This window comes from Halichoerus grypus, chromosome 6 (assembly GCF_964656455.1).
Source record: "Halichoerus grypus chromosome 6, mHalGry1.hap1.1, whole genome shotgun sequence".
Taxonomy (NCBI): Eukaryota; Metazoa; Chordata; class Mammalia; order Carnivora; family Phocidae; genus Halichoerus; species Halichoerus grypus.
In genome coordinates, this window is record NC_135717.1 from 28,450,783 (window position 1) to 28,470,862 (window position 20,080).

Genomic DNA, 20,080 nt, shown 5'->3' on the forward strand with positions numbered 1-20,080 from the left:
CCTCTTAAAAAAAAAAAAAGTACCAAGATGTCCAGTTTTAAATAATAAAAAACCAGAACAAAACTAACATGTTGATCAATGAGGATTTATTCAATTATTATTTGGCCTTAAGAAAGAAAATGATGGCTTTCTAAATTGTTTTAGAACAACATGGACTTGTGGAAATGCTTTAAATATATTTAAAGTGAAGACATCAGGGGACAAAGCAATATGCTAAGTGCTTTATATGCATTATTTAATATCAAAAGAACCTAGCAATGTGGCCATTGTTATCCCCAATTTGCAGCTGAGAAAATTGAGGCACAGAGAAGTGAAGGAACTTGCCCAAGGACACACAGCAGGTTGCTGGTGGAGCTGGGACTCTTTCTCGGGTCTCAGGGACTCCCAAGGCCCATTGTGTGATTCACTGTGCTCTGTTTTTGTCTGTAGAAAGGTGGTTTTTGTCCTTTAAACCCTTTCAAAAATCTGTGTCAGAACCAAGGTATGGAAATCAAGGCTAGAAGGAGCCCAGGGTATTCTAAAACATGGACTGGTATCATTATCAGTGCCGTGGAATCCCACTGTGGGATATTGGATATTTTTCTCTGCTCCTTTTCAATTCTCCTGATGACTTTCAAGAAGAGAGTAAATAGCAGCTTGGCACCCACTAGGTCCTCAGCCCCTCTCTGGTCCTTGCTCATCCCCCCCTTTCACCATAGAGAGCAGATCCCCGAGTCCAGCATCTTGCTAGAATTTGATAATATTGTTCCTTCTCCCTGTATTTATTTTTATAGTTGCCATCTATTTATATGGCAAGGGAAGCTGATCTTTCACTTAGCATACAGTTTCCTAGTAAAGTCAGCTTCAGGAAAGAGAAATAAGTGAAAGTATAGAAAAATGTTAAATGAATAGCAGGGTGGATGGAACGCTAAGTGAACGTTAAGATGAGTGTGTGCAATGACAGATGCCCCATGGGACACAGGTGGTGGGGTGGGGGTGGGGGGATGTGGAGGAGGGAGGTGGCCCCCCCAGGGGACATTTTTGGTTCTCACAACTCAGGAGAGGGAACACTCCTGACACCTAGTGGTTAGAAACCAGGGATGCTGCTGAGCATCCTACAGACGTGCATGGGGTAGCCCCCCCCGCCCCCGCAAAGATTTATCTGACCCGTTGAGACTCCCCTGAGTTAGACTGCTTCCCTGGGCTCTGTAAACATTTCAGCAATCCTTAGTTTAAACTTGGAGTTTAAAAACTATTAGTATAGCACTTAACAGTTTACACAGCCCCTCTGCTATTGTTAAAAAGAAGGTGACTTAGTTGTTTCCCATCAAAAGAAGCTTTACTCATTTGGGGAGGAAGGGTTTCTGCAATAGTGAGTGGGAGCAGATGGGTTGGTGGTCAGTAACGGGGCCTTCCTCCTGCTGGGCTGGGCCAGAGTCCCTGAGATGTGAGGGCAGCTGTTGTGAAGGGCTGTCACCCCAAGTCTGGCCTGAGGAACCAGAAGAAGCTGGGATCTCAGGCTTTGTTCCCAGAACACAGTGATTTCTTCTTGGAAGCCAGAACCCTGGGGGATTTGCATCTGTGTTAAACTAAAGGCAAGCATTTGCATTAATTAGTCATCTATCTTTCCATCCTCCATCCATCCATCTGTCAACCCATCAGTTAGTCCATCTATTCATCAATCCACTGATCAACCCATCCATCTATTGATCCATCCATTGATTCATCCATCTTCCTCTCTTCCTTCCATCCATGTATCCATGATCCATCTTCCATCCATCCATCCATCCATCTATCCATCCATACATACATACATCCTTCCATCCTGCATCCTCCATCCATCTTCCCACTCTCCCATAACTCGTGGTTTTGTGGGGATTTCAGACGTAGGAGCCATTTTAACAGTAACATGGCTTAGTATGGAGTCAGAGGGTTCCATGGGTCTGGGAACACATTGTTTTATCTGAAGACACCTGGATAACAAGTGAAAAAATTTCCTCCTTCTCGATCCTAACATGAGCACCTTGTACATGCAACCAGACAATATTAAGAAGCACAGGGATTGTTGTTTTGCTTTGTTTTGTTTTTTGCTCTTTAAATATCTTTTATTGACATATAATTTACATTTAGAAAATTGTGTATAAGTGCACAGTTTGATTAATTTTTATAGACTGAACACACCTGTGCTCCTCGCACCCATTTAAACTAAGAAAACACCAACAGCCCCCCAAAGCTTCCCATAGCCCTTCTAATAGTTTCCCCCAATCAAGGTTAACCATTGTCCTGACTTCTAACAGCATAGTTTTCCCTATTCTCGAACCTTCTGTAAGTAGACTTACGTAGTTATGTTCTTGTTTGCATTTGGCATCTTTTGTTCAGCATTTGTGAGATAACAGTTTTATTGTTTGGTTGTAAATCATTCATTCTCCTTGCTGTATAGTAGGGTTTGATAAACATTTTCTGTAAAGGGTCAGATAGTAAATATTTTGTGGGCCATACGATCTCTGTTGCAAATGTTCAACTCTGCCCTTGTGACATCAGACAGCTACTGACCATATATAAATGAATGATTGTGGCTGTGTTCCGATAAAACTTTATTTACAAATGGCAGGCAATGGGCTGGAGTTGGTCCATGGGCTGGAGTTTGGTCTATGGGTTGGTCCAACCCTTGCTGCACAGTATTCCTTTATAACACATGGTTTTTAGCAACCATCTGAACATATTCTGCTATCCCCAGCCAGGTTTTCTACCATGATAGCAGGGCATTAGGTTAGTTTGCCTTTTTTTCTAGACTTAGGAGCTCACAACTGCGTCTTTTTGGGAGAAGGAGGTAGGTTGGCTCTACGATCCCCAATAACTTTTAGACTCTAAACCTCCAGAGCACCTTGGTGTTGAATGCTGTGTCTTACCCAATCTTCTCTTCTCACCCCAGCCATCCTGAAGGTGGTGTCGTCTGTCCTGCAGCTTGGAAATATTGTCTTCAAGAAGGAAAGAAACACAGACCAGGCATCCATGCCAGATAACACAGGTGCTTCTTGCCTTTTCTGAATAAAATGACAACTTCTGTGATGGCAAGGAGGGTCACGTGAAGTCTTTGGTTATTTTTTGGATGAGGGTATTAACAAGAGCTAAACTAACTTATTTTCACTGACTTCTGTCTTTTTTTAGACTTTTTACTGCTGACGATCGTACAGTGGGAAGTTCTTGAATCAGAGCATGGGCCAGGGGGGAGGAGAAATAATAGTTTTAGATCAGAGAGGAAGGATCCTTAGAGAGCCTCAATTCTAACCCTGCCCCCATCATTTGTTTTATTAGACAAATATTTTTGAGCATGTGCAATCTGCTAGGAGCTGGGGTTCATCAAGAAGCCCCATAAGAACAGCCCCCTTCCTCATGGCACATACGGTCTTGCTGGGGGGACAGAGCTCAAGTTTCTCTGCAATTAGAGTTGCCAGATAAAATATAAGATGCCCAGTTAAACCTGAATTTCAGATAAACAACAAATGTTTTTATTCCAAGATATATCATTTTATAATATATTGTATGTTCTATGCAATATTTGGGACATAATTATACTTTGTAAATGTTGGTTATTCGTGTGAAATTCAGGTCTAACTAAGCATCCTGTATTTTTTTTTTCTAAATTTGACAGGCTTACCTGCAAATAAGCGGTGTTTTGTGTTATGGAAAGATTGCGTGGTTACCCCCATGCTTGTGGGTGGCTGAGCCGAAAGGATAATTTCAGTCCCTGGCTTGTCCAGCTGCTGTCTCCACACCACGGTGCAGGCTGTGTATTGTGGTGCTTTTGGAAACCTCCCTAGAGCTTCCCCTCCATTGCACCTGCCAGTTGTTTCTCATGTGGTATTCTCCAAAATATGGCGAGTGAAAGGACTTCTCTCACCGAGGAGAAGACTTCAGGGAAAGACAAACCAAAAAAGCCCCCCTTGCACAAAAGAAGACAGGACGAAATCCTAAAACCACACCGAGTATCGTCTGCCACCACACACGTGCAAACCATCAGGCAGCACTAGTCTTCACGTGGTGGATGATGATTATTTTCTTTTGAAGAAAAGGTTTAAAATGAGGAAGTGGATAATATAACAAGAGTCCACCATCCAGAATTGACATTTGTGAATGTGTTCTGACACTGCTTTGTCTTTCAAATGAAACCAAGTAGCCGACAGTGACATCCCCTCGTCCTCCCAGCGGGGTCCCCAGCGGGGTCCCATTCTCCTCCTCATGCCTCCAGGCAACCACAGCTATATTTTACTCTGTCCCTTTCCGATTGCGTTTTTATGCTTTCACACACGTGTATCTAAACAATATATGGTGTTGCTTTGTGAGTGTGACTTTAATTTACGAGAGTGACGTCACACTGGAGGCATCGTTCTGCAAATATTCTCTGTACTCACCATTGCCTGGATCTGGGTTTCTCAACAGTAGCGCCCCCTAGTGTGACAACCAAAAATGTCTCCGATCATTGTCAAATGTCCTGTGGGGGCAAAATCATCCCCAGTTGAGAACCACTGGTCTAGAAAGAAAGAGAAAACGAGTCGTTCCTTTACCTGCTGTTGGGTACTCATCTTGTGAAAACACCGTGATATATTTGTTTGTTTCCATATTAATGGACATTTAAGTCGTTTCCAATATTTTTCCACCAGAAATAAGGATGTAACACAGATCTTGGCACAGTGGGACACTCTTTACATGCCTTACCTCATTTAATTGTGTTGACAAACCCACAAGGTACCAGATGGCCCACTCTTTTTACGAGCTGAGAAAAGCAAGACTCTAGGAAGTTAAATAGCTTTTCCAAAATCACCTGGTTAGGAAGTGGGAAAGGGGCAAGAACTTGAATCTAGAACTGTCTGACCCTAAGCCCCCCCTTGGGGCATACCTCCATCTCACCTCTTAGCAAAACACTGGGGATGAGGTCACCAATGACAGTGGTTTTCAGGACTCTTTCATGCTATGTTCACTACCATCATGCTCCTTTTCTCGAAAAATATCCAATGTATGCACAGGTCACGAATATCCCATGTGATGTGCCTTCCTTCCTAAGCCTTCTCTTTTGTGATACACTTAATATGCTTTTTCTTCCATCCAGCTGCTCAGAAAGTTTGCCACCTCATGGGAATTAATGTGACAGATTTCACCAGGTCTATCCTGACCCCACGTATCAAAGTCGGACGGGATGTAGTACAGAAAGCTCAGACAAAAGAACAGGTAACGATGCACTTGCTGTTTATTTTTGCATGTGAAATGATTTCTACACTTGCTATTTATTTCTGCAGAATCTTCCTTCCTTCCTTCCATCCATCCATCCATCCATCCATCCATCCATCTATACATCTGTTCATCCATCCATCCATCCATTCATCCATGCATGCATCTATTTATCCATCCATCCACTCACCCATCCATCCATCTCTCCATCCATCCATTTATCCATTTACCCATCCATGTATCCATCCCTCCATGTATACATACATCTGTTCATCCATCAATTCATCCTTCCATCCATCTGTTCATCCATCCATTTACCCATCCATGCATCTCTTTTCATCCATCCATCCATTTATCCATCCATCCGTTTATCCACCCATTCACCCATCCATGTGTTCAACCATCCATCCATCCATCCATCCATCCATCCATCCATCCATCTATCCGTTCATCCATCCATCCATCCATCCATCCGTTTATCCATCCATCCAGTCATCCATGCATCCATACATACATCCATCTATCTTTTTAGCCATCTGTCCATTTCCTTAACCCTCATCCATCCAATACTAGAATATTCAAAGTCCCATATCAGGTTTTAAAGATCCAGTACTGAACAAGAACAGCACAGTACCTCACTCACGATCTCATCTTGATCTCTTACTTGTACATACAAGGTCAGACCTAAAAGATACATTTTTGAAAATGATTGTGTACCCTTTCTAGAGGCAGAACTGACCACTTCTAAATGGTCCCTGTAATGGAAACAGACCTACTCGGATCCAGGTCCCTCTGATAGGAAGTGTTCAATTAGCCACACAGTCATTCCTTAGGCTTGACCACTCTATTCCTTACTGCCACTTTTCTACTGGGTGTAGAGATGGTGTAATTTCTTTTTTTGTTTATTTTTTTAAGGACTGATTATGGGTAGGAGGGGAATAAAAGTCTGAGCTGCTGGCCAGGCTCATATGAAAATGTGGCCCACTGGGGATGACCATGTTCCCTCACTTGCCCCCACAGGCAGACTTTGCCATAGAGGCTCTGGCCAAGGCCACTTATGAACGCCTTTTCCGCTGGATACTCAGCCGCGTGAACAAAGCCCTAGACAAGACCCACCGGCAAGGGGCTTCGTTCCTGGGGATCCTGGACATTGCTGGATTTGAGATCTTTGAGGTACAGCTTGGTGAAATCATGACAGCAGTGGTCTTGGCTCTCTGGGATGAAACTTCTCTTTGAAGAAGTCATTATTTCAGAGAAGGACAGGCACTACTGAGAGTGGGAGGCTGTCTAGCTAAGGTTACATCCTGGAGGGTGTAGGAAATGTATTGGTTTGTGAAACTGAGGAGGCCAGAGCTACAGCAGGGTCCAACAGGCAAGACCTGATCTCTTCCATATCTCTCTCTCTCTCTCTTTCCCTCCCTCTACGTCGGTTCTGTTCTCAAGCTGGTTTTCCCCTCATGGTGGCAAGATGGCTGCCACAGCTCTAGACAGCCTCTCAGCAACCCTGGAAGTTCAGACCAATTCCAACTGTTCCCCACAGTTCCAACCAAAATCTTGCAGTTGAGTCTCACTGGCTCTTACTCACCTGAGTTGGGCCAAGCCTTGTTTTCAGGGTCTTGCTGTACTTCATGTAATGGGAACATGGCTACTGGATCCCACCCCCATAGATTGGAGGGACATTCTCAGCGAAAGGGAAGGTCTGGAGATGGACAGATAGTCTAAAACATATTCTACTAGAGAATCACTCCCTCTCTTGAGTTTCATTGTCCACATCTGTACAGTGGGGGTGATAAAGTACCCTACACGGTTGTTATACCCATAAATCACTGTACAGGTGAAGGAGATAAGCATCCTCAAAACAACGTGTGTGGGGACCCCGTGACGTGAGAAGAGCCAGCCCCATGAACTCTAGGCAGCCTTTGCTGGGGCTCAGCCCTCTCTGGGCTCTGAAATGGCAGACGGGCTCTTGTGCACAGGGCGCCAGCCATGGGCAGAGCTTCTCTGGTCCCCGTGTCCTCTGACCACGATGCTCACCGGGCCTCCCCGCTGTCGTGCACTCAGGTGAATTCGTTCGAGCAGCTCTGCATCAACTACACCAACGAGAAGCTGCAGCAGCTCTTCAACCACACCATGTTCATCCTGGAGCAGGAGGAGTACCAGCGAGAGGGCATCGAGTGGAACTTCATCGACTTTGGGCTCGACCTGCAGCCCTGCATCGAGCTCATCGAGCGGCCGGTGAGGGCCCACATCACACTCGCCTGCGTGTGTGGCCTCGTTCGGCTGGCATGTGGACCCTGCCCTCGCCCCATGGGTGCACGTCTTTCCCCCCACCCCCCCGCCACCGAGTCCTTGTGAACTCCATCGCACTGTCCCTTAACCCACATTTTACTCTCAAAGGTATTTTCTTTTTTTTATTTCTCCCTCCCTGCTCTCCCCTCCCCTCCCCTCCCCACCTTCTCTTCCCCTCTCTCTCAGTCATTCATCCCCAAAGGCAAGGGTCTTTGTTTTGTTCCCTGGTGTATCCCTACCTCCTAGAACCACGCCCATAGTAGGTGCACAGTCAATAATTGTTGAATGACTGTTTATTGAGCACCTGCTCTGTGCCGGGCCCCCTCTTTAGGGGTGGGGATGTAACCGTGGACCAGATGGACCTCGTCCCTGCCCTCCTGAAGGAGCAGGCAATGAAACCAGACAAGCAAATAAAGCAACTAAAACTTCTGATAAGGCCTCTGTGGATGAATGATTTAGGGAGTCCCGCTTTGGACAGACCAGTGAAGAAATACTTCCCAGGGTGCCTGGCTGGCTCGGCCAGAAGAGAATGTGACTCTTGATCTCGGGGTCCTGAGTTCAAGCCCTATGTGGAGTGTAGAGCTTACCTTAAAAAAAGAAAAGAAATACTTCCCTGATCTGAGTCTAAAAAGTGCAGACCATTCCAGCAGAGTAAATGGCATGTGTGTAAGTTTGGCTATGTTCCTGGCACCCTGGCTTAGCCTGTCTGGGCCACAGAGACGGGCTTTATTCAAAGGAACCCTGAGGTGAATTTCTACGTAAAGCAACAAATACAAGCGTGAGATCTTTGTGCTGGTCCGTGTGTTCTGTCCACTAGGGGGCAGCAGCAAACATGTTCTGTCGGGGCCCGCCGGTCCCTCCCCAGTGCAGGTCCCCTGGACACAGGGTAATTTGAGGATCGATCTGTGGGAGTGGAAGGCATAAATCCATTTAGAAGAGGTGATAGAGCCAGGGGGCTGCCTAGGGTGTGTTTCGGTGGCCAGTTCTTTCTGGCAAGCCCAAAGCTCGGCACCCTAGCTGTGATCCTGCCTTCCTTGTTTCCCATAGAACAACCCTCCCGGCGTGCTGGCCCTGCTGGACGAGGAGTGCTGGTTCCCCAAGGCCACAGACAAGTCGTTCGTGGAGAAGCTGTGCACGGAGCAGGGCAACCACCCCAAGTTTCAGAAGCCCAAGCAGCTCAAGGACAAAACGGAGTTCTCCATCATCCACTATGCCGGGAAGGTATCAGCCGCGGGCCCCAGGGCTCTCCCTGTCCCCGGGGACCAGGTGGGGTGCTCCGAGCAGGAGTAGTTTGGGCATGGCAGAGCCGAAAGGCCTCTGGTGTGAGTCAAATCCAAGCAAGTCTTTTTATGTATGATCTGAGTGTCTATTCCAACCTCTATACCATATTCCAACCAAGGTGACCAGGCAATTCTTTCTTGTATAGTCGCTGAATCCTTCCAGCTACAATTTAAACCCAAGAGGAAGGGCCAGCTGGGATGGGATGACCCATAAACACGTTTCATAAACCTCTCCCTTATCCCAGTCTTGAGCTCACCACTGTTCGCCTGTGCCTGTCCAGGGAAATATGTGACAGTTGTCTTCTTCCTTCTCCTTGTCCTCTTCTTCTTCCTCCTCTTCTTCCTCCTCTTCCTCCCTCCCTCCCTCCCTCCTCCTCCCCTTCCTTCTTCATGATAATGAGGATCATCACGTGAGAGCTCTAAATACACAGGTCCTTCCCCTGTGGCTCCTGAGGGTCCTGGATAATGTAGAAAAGACCCAGCTTGGCCTGGCTTGCAGAATCTGAGTATTTTATTGTCTCTCCAGGGTCCCCCCACCCCCGCCTCATGCGAACAGGCAATGCCCGTGGCAGACCACGGCCCACAGGCCACATCTGACCCACAGCCTGCTTCCGTAAATAAACTTCTATGGGCGCACAGCTCCTATGTTTACATAAAGTCTTTGGCTGCCTGTGACCCAGCATGACAGAGATGTGCCCTGCAGAGCTGAAAATATTTACTCTCTGGGCCTTGTACAAAAAAAAAAGTCTGCCAGCACCCTACCCAAACTCAAGGGCTGTGCGTTCCCTTAAGCACATGGAATAACACTTTCCTCTTTCCCGCTTTCCAAGTGGCTCTTTTCAGTTCCCTCTCTGATCGGGCCTGGTGATCACCGTAGCAGCCTACAGCCCATAATAACCCCCCAGAGCTCTTTTACAGGATGCTTCCATTTCAGTGTGCACAAGGCCCTTTAAAGTACTGATCTGTCAGTCTCTTCGTGGGCGTTTGAGGATTCCCATCACGGTGGCTGTTAACGCCATTTCCTCTCTGACCTGTCAAGATCTGGGGGGGAACCTGGAGGCCTTGGGCCCTGGCCTTCATTTGTAACGGAGGCAGAAGCACCTGACCGGTGGGGCGATGCTTGGCAGGTGGACTACAATGCCAGTGCCTGGCTGACCAAGAACATGGACCCGCTGAATGACAACGTGACTTCCCTCCTCAACGCATCCTCGGACAAGTTCGTGGCCGACCTGTGGAAGGACGGTAAGGGCCTGCCGGCGGGAGCTGGGGGACTGAGTACGGAGTGCTCTGCGTCCTTCCAGCTGCCCCTGGTTCGCACCCCTGCTCCCAGGAAGGGGTGGGCCTGTGGGGGGTGGGGAGAGGGCAGGGTGTGCAGGTGACACGTTCAGCCACTTCCAGAGTGGTGACCCCTGGCTCCTCAATCCCACACCCGGGCCCCAGGGAGAAGGTCCCTAAATCAGGGTGCAGGTGGTAACAGAAAACAGTGCAGGAGGCATGGTGACTTCTCATCTGGAATCAGAAAGACTTGACTGTGGTCTTGTCTACCACGCACTAGCTGTGTCATCTTGGACAAGTCTCTTGACGTCATTAAGCTTGAGTGTCCGCCTTAGTAAAACCAGGAAGATAAGAATAGTCCCCGACTCTCCTAGGATTATTGTGAGGGTAGAATTAGACCGGGGGCTCAAGCCTGAGCATGCATCAGGATCTCCTGGGGGACTTGTCAAAACTCAGATAGCTGGGCCGTCCCCCTGGAGGTTCTGATTCAGCAGGTCCGCATGGGGCCTGAGAATTTGCATTTCTAACAAGTTCCTAGGTGGTGGTGGTGGTGGTGGTGGTGGTGCCGCTGCTCTGGGGACCACACTTGGGTTCCCTCTGAGAACCAGCCAAGAGATAATCCATGTGAAGTGCTTAGCACCTGCCAGTCCCATAGTAAAGTCTCAGTACCTGCCTGCTTCTGCGATGACTATTAGGGGTGGTGGGGTTTTCCGCTTTTGTTCCTGGACCTCGGTGCCCGCAGTGGATTGTGTCTTTGCACAGAGCCTGTGGACCTTGGGCTTATAGGCCTGGACACCCTTGTTTTAAGCATGGTAGAAAATGTTGGAGGAGGAGTTGTGTTGTGCCAACATTTACTGAGTGCTCACCATGTTCCAGGCCATGGGATCGGGTGATGGCATCTCACCCTGGGATTTGTGACTGTTTCAGCAAGGCCCTTCCCTCAAGGAGCCCAGAGTCTTGCAGGAGACAGAGACAAGCAAAGACTTTATTACATGGACCCTGAGTACAAGGAGCAGAAATAGGGTATCCTAATGCCAGTGAAGTTGAACTGAACCACCATCAGCCAACTGGATAGAACTATCATCTATAGACTGCTTCATCCAGCAACAGCAGAATGCACATTCTTCTCAAGCTCACATGGAACTTCCACCAAGCTAGACCACATTCTGGGCCATAAAACACATCTTAATGAATCGAAAAGAATAGAAAGCATACAGTGTCTGCTCTTGGACCACCGTGGAATTAAACTAAAATCAATAAGAGAAAGATAGTTGGAAAATCCCAAAGTACATGGAGGTTAAACTTCTAAATGGCACATGGCCCCCATGTCTTATTTAGAAGTGTCTTGGTGTGTTATTTAATTTTCTCAAGTGAAATTTTAAAATATTTTGAACTAAAAAAAAAAAGGAAAACACAGCTTACCAAGATTTGTGGGGTGCAGTCAAAGCTGTGCATTGAGGGAAATTCATAGCAACGCCAGTGGTTTGGGCTTGGCATGTGCAGTATCCACTGGGTGGTGGGAGTTTCTCATTCTGTTCTGAAAGAAAAAGAACCTTGGTGGTTGTAATGCTACCATCAACACCACCAATAACACTACCACCTATTCCTTGTTGAATACCTATTAATGTGCCAGATTCCTACCTTAGAGTGTTGGCTATGCTTTGTGTCTGGAATATTATTTCTCTGAATATCAACCTAATAGCTCACTCAACTTATCGGAGAGATCACCCCCATTACTCTTTCTCTCCCCCTTTACCCTGCTTGATCTTTCTAAGCATGCCTCACCACTTGGAATATTGTATACTTACATATGTCATCATTGTTGGTCTCTTTCCACTAGAATATCCATAGAATATGACCTAGGGTGTGTGTGTGGAGACACATGGTCTTTGTTCATGACTGTATCTGTAGGGCCTGGCACATAGTAGGCTCTCAATAAATATTTCTTGGTAGATGAAGGACTGAAGGCAGGCAGGAGGGGTAAGCCTTATTCGCTTCTTCCTGCCCTAAGAAGTAGATGCTGTCGTTACCCCTTTTTGTAGAAGGAGAAAGTGAGGCACAAACTGGCACCAGGCCAAGGCAGTGGCAAGATCAGGATTTATTCCCAGGTCTCTGTGACAACATGAGAGAGAATTTGTTCTTTCTGTGATTCAAGGGCTTTCAGATTTCCCAAATAGACAATACATGGAAAGCAATACTCTGCACACCTCCCCTTACCTCTTGCTACAGGAAAGGTGTTGGCCCCCAGAGGAAAGAATGGGGGGCGGTGCCCACCAAAAGGGAGCAGAGGACTTGGGGTCTTCCACCCTCTGGGCCTGGTCCTCTGTCCTGTTGTGGGGGTGGAGGGCCCCTGCGGCATGGGCCAGAGGCTGACACCAACATTAATGTGCCCCACAGTGGACCGCATCGTGGGCCTGGACCAGATGGCCAAGATGACAGAGAGCTCACTGCCCAGCGCCTCCAAGACCAAGAAGGGCATGTTCCGTACAGTGGGGCAGCTGTACAAAGAGCAGCTGGGGAAGCTGATGACCACACTACGCAACACCACACCCAACTTTGTGCGGTGCATCATCCCCAACCACGAGAAGAGGGTGAGGCCACCTGCCTGGCTCCTCAGGGGGTCAGAATGTCCTCCTTGGGAATATCGTCAGGGGGCTTTGGGAAAGGGAGAGGCAAACCAGGGTAGAGGGGCAGGAGGAAAGCCTGACTCTACCCCACGGGTTCCATCTGACATGGGTGGAAGTTGTCTGAATTGGGGACCCATCCCCCATCCTGGAGGCAAAGGAAGGCAAGGAATGAAAGGGACTTTCAGCCCTGGAGTTTCTGTCCAGGGCATCCAAGCACTCATACATTCATTATTCCGGTCAATATTTACTGAGCTGCACCTGTGCCCAGTGTTGAGGATACAGTGCTGGATAAATTGTGGTCCTCGCCTGCAGGTTTCTTATGGTGATCTAGCACAGGGATGCTTAGCTGGGGCAGTCATGCCCCCCCCCCCAGGGGACATCTGGCCATGTCTGCAGACTTCGTTGGCTGTCATAACTGGGAGGGAGCTGCTGTTCACATCCAGTGTATAGAAGAAGCCGGGGATGCTGCTAAACACCCTATGGCACACAGGGCAGCCCCCACAGAGGGAAAAGCAGAGACTAATCCAGCCTAAGATGTCAGTAGTGCTGATGTCGTGGGAGACCCAGTGGGGGAGAGAGACACACAAGCTGATATGCACGATGTAATGTGGTAAATTACGAGAACGCTGTGCAGCTGGGGCTCCCACTCCAGCCTCAGGGCTCAGAGAACGCTGCCTTGGGAACGAGTAGGCATCAACTTGGTGAAGTGGAAGGTAGGGTGGAGAAGGCATCCTAGGCAGTGGGACCAGCAGAAGCAAAGATGTGAGCTGAGAAATGAAAGGTCTAGGCAGTGAAACATTAGGTCATTTCATGTTGGCATGTGATGGTGTGAGGCAGGGATTGGGGAGAGATGGGGCTGAATCGCTTGACAGGAGCTGGGTTGTGGCACTCTCTTGTAGATTGACCAGAGGAGGCCTTTGGGGGCTTTTAAAAGCAAGGGTATGTCATGATCAGACTGATGTTAGGGAAACAGAATGAGAGGTTGCAGAGGGAGGCAAGACGGGCAGAAAGCAGGTAGGGGGCGGAGATGGTGAGTGGGTGGCAGTGGACAGCAGTGGGTCCATTGGGAGTTACCTGGGAGGTAGCTTCTGTAGAACCAGTGATGGAGAGGAAGTGAGGGAAGGAGAGGTGACGGGGAAGAAGCCCCAGCTTCTAGCCAGGTGATGCTGGTGCCACCAAGTACAAGACAAGTGGCACCTGAACCCTCAGCTGAGACCTCACCTGGTGAGGTGCCTCTGTCAACCTTGGTGGCCTGACGATGGGTCACCCAGGCCTGAGATTCGGGGCTTGCTGCTCCCTGAGTCCCGGCCCCCCTGGTCCACTGGCCTCTGTGCCCTTGCAGTCTGGCAAGCTGGACGCCTTCCTGGTGCTGGAGCAGCTACGCTGCAACGGGGTGTTGGAAGGCATTCGCATCTGCCGTCAGGGCTTCCCCAACAGGATCGTCTTCCAGGAGTTCCGCCAACGGTAAGCCTGCTGGGGCCAGGCATGGGGGTTGGGGTCCGCAGGGGGCAGGGGGTGAGCCAGGCCAGGTGGCGGGATGGAAGGACGCCGGAGAGGCGTTTGATCAGTGGCATCTGCCCCGTGTCTCCAGCTACGAGATCCTGGCTGCCAACGCCATTCCCAAAGGCTTCATGGACGGGAAGCAGGCCTGCATTCTCATGGTAAGCCCTGCCCCAGCCCCTCCCCAGGGATCCCTGGGGGCACAGCCAGGAGCTCGTTGGGGTAGGCCCTTCCTTAAACACACCTAACGGACACTGTCACAGCTGAGAACGAGAGCACCTGTCCCCCTTCCTTCTGCAGATCAAAGCCCTAGAACTCGACCCCAACTTGTACAGAATCGGGCAGAGCAAAATCTTCTTCCGGACGGGGGTCCTGGCACACCTGGAGGAGGAAAGGGACTTGAAGATCACCGATGTCATCATGGCTTTCCAGGCCATGTGTCGCGGCTACCTGGCCAGGAAGTAAGGACCCGAGTGCTGTCGCCTCCCTGCAAACAGCCCAGAAACATGCCCTTCTCGGGGCGTGCGGGGGGGCTCTGTGGCCTCGTGTTCTGCTTCCCTGCTTCTAAGAGGCCACCTGCTTTAGGAAGCATCCTGATCAACTGGTAGCTGCTTCTTACAGAGGCGGAAATGCTACCACTGTAGGGATGCGCCCTCGTTTTAAAGGCTCTCGTCCTGCCTCCCCCCTTACTTGCTGGTGAACTTGGGCGAGTTTCTCTCTCTCTCTGAGGCTCAGATCTCTCCACTAAAGAATGAGGATACTCATTCCTGCCCCGTGGGGTTGTTTGTGAGGAGTCGGTGAAGTGCATGAAGAGGGTTAAGAACAGGGCCAGGTTGTCATTTCAAAAGTGTGAGAAAAAGGTAAGGATTGGAGGAAAGAGGATTTGGCTGTGTCCATATCCCCATGTTCAAAAGGGATTCAGAAGGTTCATTCATTGCCAAGTGGGCCCAAGATGGTGAAGGCCACAACCAAGATGGTGAAGGCCAGAACTGGGGGGCTCATAGTCCAGGGACAGCCCTAAGTGGTTCAATTTCATAACTAAATTCTCTGATACACCCTCCCGCCTCCACAAACTGGAGCAGCATCATTCTTCAAGTTTACCCATGTTCCAAGATAGCAGCCAAGCAGAGGAAAGAGGATCCATTGGCGGTGGTTTTGCAAACCCATCAGCCCTTAAACACAAAGAGCGCTGGTTCTGAATCAGACTTGAGATTTCTAAGATGCACCCGAGGAAAGAGTAGGTTTGTCAGTCACTCAGCTTTGGGGAAGACAAGGCGCAGCTGGAGATATGTAAGATCCCCCTTAGGAATGGTGTAGCGTAGATTGATTTCCTAGGTGTTGTTTGGACCACAGCTCTGAGTCCACGGTGTTTCGTGAGCTGGGGGTTTTCCTTGCCGCCCCCCGCCCCCCCAAGAAAGGCTCTGGCCTCCAGATAATTGAAGTGGTCATTGCCCAGACAATATGCATGTGCTGATGCTCAGAGCTTCCTGAAGAATCTGAGCTGGAGAGAATGGGGGGGTGGGAGTGGGGGAACGTCCTCGCGTGAGTCACAAAATCACACGTGGACAGGTGCATCTTGCTTTTGGGATGCCGCGGGGCAGGATGCTGCAGACGATCCAGGGAGACAGGGTTTGGACCTCCCACCCCCCCGGCCCGGGGCTTCTCACGGCTTCTCCTCTACCCTCCCCAGGGCCTTTGCTAAGCGGCAGCAACAGCTGACGGCCATGAAGGTGATTCAGAGGAACTGTGCCGCCTACCTCAAGCTGCGGAACTGGCAGTGGTGGAGGCTGTTCACCAAAGTGAGTGCCGCGGACCCCGCCCCTGTCCGGGACCCTCCACCTGGGCCCTGCGCCCCAGATGCTCCCGCTGTGGGGCAGCGTTTGGTTGATGGCCCTACGTGCACATGCACTCGGGGGCTCAGAGTCAAACCTTGCCTGTGCGTAGTTCTCCAGCCCGAGAAGGCGCCCCTCCCCCTTCTTTGGCACGTGGGTTATCAATGACCCTGACTCGGATCCAGAGCATTTCCACAGGGATCCCTCACGTTGCTCGTTTCCGGCCACACCCACTTCCCCCCCAATAGCCCCACACCGCTTGTCTGTCCTCCCTTCCTGTGATTTTGCCCTTTCGAGAATGTTACACAAATGGAGTCCTACGGTATGTCATCTTGGCGACTGGCTCTTTCACAAAGCACCATCGTTATCTGGAAATCAGGAATTGGGGGCATTCATCGTGGATCTTATTTATAGTAGCAAAATGTCAGTGTCCAGCCCCCAACAGACTCATCCATCAATGGGATACTTTGCAACTCTTAAAGAGGATGGCTATCTCAAAACCCCCAACAAAGCAGGTGTAGAATACCTCCACAGAGTAAAAGCCTGCTATGAAAAACCCACAGCTAGCATCATCCTTAATGGGGACAAAACTGAGAGCTTTTCCCCTGAAGCCAGGAGTAAGACAGGGATGTCCTCTGTCACCACTTCTATTCTACAAAAATGGCAGCTATCAAAAAAACAAAGGTGTAAAGGTGACAGAACAGCATGGGGTCATAATTATCTTGTAGTTTTAAGTAACAGACACGGCATAGAAAATCGGACAGCTTGATCTCCAAGGTGTATTTTTTAAACACGTAGGAGAAAAGAGACTGGCAGGAAAGGCCAACAGCACATATAGTGACCATGATGGGGAGGTAGAACGTGGGAGATTTCTTTTCCCCTTTTCTCCTTGGAATGAAATATGCCAGTTGGTCAGCAGTAATTCTCTCTCTGGGAAGGGACTAAATGGGAGAAGGAGAGACTTTTTCCTTTCCACTGGGCACCTTTTTCAGTTGCTCTAGTTTATGATTTTTTTTTTTTAATTAGAGAGACACAGCGAGAGAGGGAACACAAGCAGGGAGAGTGGGAGAGGGAGAAGCAGGCTTTCCGCGGAGCAGGGAGCCCGATGCGGGGCTCGATCCCAGGACCCTGGGATCATGACCTGAGCCGAAGGCAGACACTTAACCGACTGAGTCACCCAGGCGCCCTGTAGTTTATGATTTCTCAACCTCAGCACTATTGGTGTTTTGGGATGGGTAATCCCGTGTTGTGGGGGCTGTCCCGTGCTTTCTAGAATCTGCAGCGGCATCCCTAGCCCGTACCCATAGGTGTTGGTAGGATCCCCCGCCCCAGTTGGGACACCCCAAACTGTCCCCAGAAATTGCCAAGCGTCCCCTCGGGGGTGTGGGATGGTGTAAACTGGTCCCTGGTTGAGAACTGCTGAGCTGAGGCATCAGGAGAGCTTCCGCCTTCCTTGCGCCATGGAAGCCAGTGACGGCTGACTGTGTGCGTGCAGGTGAAGCCCCTGCTGCAGGTGACACGGCAGGAGGAGGAGATGCAGGCCAAGGAGGACGAGCTGCAGAAGACCAAGGAGCGGCAGCAGAAGGCCGAGAGCGAGCTCAAGGAGCTGGAGCAGAAGCACTCACAGGTAGTGGCCCGGAGCTCGGCGGGGGCTGCGGGAGGTGGGCAGGCACACCCCTGCGGGGCTCACGGCCACCTCCCTGCTCCCCACGTGCAGCTGACCGAGGAGAAGAACCTGCTGCAGGAGCAGCTGCAAGCAGAGACAGAGCTGTACGCCGAGGCCGAGGAGATGCGCGTCCGGCTGGCTGCTAAGAAGCAGGAACTAGAGGAGATCCTGCATGAGATGGAGGCCCGCCTGGAGGAGGAGGAAGACCGGGGCCAGCAGCTGCAGGCCGAGAAGAAGAAGATGGCCCAGCAGATGCTGGTAAGGCCCCACAGGGGCTGCTGCCTTATCATCTGACCCTCACTGCAGGCCTGTGAGGGGCGTGTGGTCAGGTATGTCCCCCGCTGGGGACTAAGGCTTGGAGCGGATCGGCCGTCTGCCCAGGCAGGGCCATGTAGCCAGAGTGGTCTCCTGGAGAGCCCGCTCTGTTCTCCTGCCCTGGCCTCCGTGTGCAAACCCCTTTTCTCCTCCTTGCAACCCCGTGTGAGGGGCAATCATGTTAGTTAGCTGTTGTTGCAGGATGAAACACCACCCAGAACTTAGCGGCTTGGGATAACAGGGTCAGGAGTCTGCGAGTGGCCCAGCTGGGAGGTTCTGGCTGAGAGTCTGTCCTGAGGTTGCAGTCGGGATGTGAGCCCAGGGCTGGAGGACCCACGACCGCGTGGCTCGCTCCCGTGGCTGTAGTCAGGAGGCCTCAGCTCCTCACTGGGGGGTGGGGGGGGTGGGGGGGAGCTTCTCCTTAGGGCTACACGGTGGCTGGCTTCCCCCAAGAGGGGCAAATCAAGAGAGGGAACAGAGGGGGGAGGCCACAGTGCCTCTTCTGGCCTAATCTCAGACATTACACCTCATTGCTTCCTCTTAAATCCAGCCCACACTGATGGGGAGAGGAATGAGGCTCCACCTCTTGAAGGGACGAGTACTGGAGAATTTGGGGACACATTTTGAAACCCACAATATTTACTATCCCCATTTGACAGATGGGAACACTGAGGCTCCATGAAGCCAGTGGTTTCCCAAACCTTTTATTTCCAGTAAAAGGAGACCACAGAGCACAGGGGGCCGTGAGGCCCAGCCTCCGCGAGGGTCAGCCCACAAGCTCCGAGAGAGGGACCCCACTGGGAGCGAGGCTTGTGATTCCTTTCCCTTCCCCACAAAGGATCTGGAAGAACAGCTGGAGGAGGAGGAAGCCGCGAGGCAGAAGCTACAGCTCGAGAAGGTCACGGCCGAGGCCAAGATCAAGAAACTGGAGGACGATATTCTGGTCATGGACGATCAGAACAATAAGCTGTCAAAAGTGAGTGAGTGGGGCCAGCTACTTAACCTGGCAGGCTCCCCGGGGCTAAGCGCTCCATATGCTTTACCTTTCTGGCCAAATACAAGATGCCAGAGGCAGGCCTTCCTGACTGCCGTCTAGAAGCAGGTGGACCCCATGGGTGGGGTGCCCGGCGGTCCCACCAGGACCAGGGCTGCCACGGAGCAGGTCTCAGAAATTCCATGCCAGTGGAGACCCCAAGTTGTGCGAAAGCAGCCGCATGTGCCTGAGATTCGGGGGCCTCTCCCGCATTCTCGCAGGCCACTTCCGGTTAGTAATAGGGTGACCCGCGGTCCTGGTTTGCCTGGGACTGAAGGCTCTCTGCGATGTGGGACTTTCGGTGGCCAAACCGGAAAAGTCCCTGTCCCACCCGAGGCAGGGACCACTAAGCAGGTGCAGAGCATGCATGGTTTGGGGTGCAGAGCGTGCATAGGGAAGGGGGCCCCTGCCCTGGTGGGGCTCATACTCTAGGGAGGCAGGAAAAACCTAACCATTAATGACCCTCACAGTCAGGGTTCTGAAGAGGGTGTTCACCATAGTATAAAAATAGAGCATTAGGAGATGGAAGCAAGGTATTCAGGGAAGGCTTCCTGGAGGAAGTGACATTTAAGAGGAAACCTGAAGAATGAAGAGTAGTTGGAAGGGGCGTGGAGAAGCAGCTCCGCAGATGGTCCTGTGTGTGCAAAGGCCCTGTGGCAGGGAAGAGCTGGGCTGTGGGAGGAAGGGATGAGGGTGTGATTGCCTGGACCATGAAGTGTGCGGGGCAGAGGTCGCATGAGATGGGAAGTGGCTGGGTTTCTAGGAATGACTGTTAAGGAGCTTCTCTTTATCATTTTAAAGCTAGAGGTTGTCTTTGGTGTTCATGCGGGTTTTCTTTCCAGCTGTTTATCTGGAAATGACTAAAAATGAAACGTGGAATCTGGGGAAGAGAAAAAAAAAAGCTTCCGATATTTCTTTTTCTTTCCCCCAAAAGGAGCGAAAACTCCTCGAAGAGAGGATTAGTGACTTAACAACAAATCTCGCAGAAGAGGAAGAAAAGGCCAAGAATCTTACCAAGCTAAAAAATAAGCATGAATCTATGATTTCAGAACTGGAAG

General features: G+C 50.3%; 1 protein-coding gene across 6 annotated transcripts in view; it reads left to right on the forward strand.

Annotated features, from left to right (window-relative positions):
* MYH11 (myosin heavy chain 11) overlaps positions 1-20,080 on the forward strand; it is a 112,830-nt gene that overhangs the window by 70,627 nt on the left and 22,123 nt on the right. For all 6 annotated transcript variants that reach the window (XM_036115497.2, XM_078074770.1, XM_036115498.2 and 3 more), the window contains 15 exons: positions 2,912-3,007; positions 5,087-5,205; positions 6,226-6,378; positions 7,267-7,440; positions 8,542-8,715; positions 9,902-10,016; positions 12,447-12,640; positions 14,019-14,140; positions 14,268-14,337; positions 14,477-14,637; positions 15,867-15,975; positions 17,504-17,635; positions 17,726-17,932; positions 18,828-18,965; positions 19,957-20,080. In XM_036115497.2, the coding sequence (XP_035971390.2) occupies positions 2,912-3,007; positions 5,087-5,205; positions 6,226-6,378; positions 7,267-7,440; positions 8,542-8,715; positions 9,902-10,016; positions 12,447-12,640; positions 14,019-14,140; positions 14,268-14,337; positions 14,477-14,637; positions 15,867-15,975; positions 17,504-17,635; positions 17,726-17,932; positions 18,828-18,965; positions 19,957-20,080 (2,088 nt within the window). The remainder of the gene's footprint in view (positions 1-2,911; positions 3,008-5,086; positions 5,206-6,225; positions 6,379-7,266; positions 7,441-8,541; positions 8,716-9,901; positions 10,017-12,446; positions 12,641-14,018; positions 14,141-14,267; positions 14,338-14,476; positions 14,638-15,866; positions 15,976-17,503; positions 17,636-17,725; positions 17,933-18,827; positions 18,966-19,956) is intronic.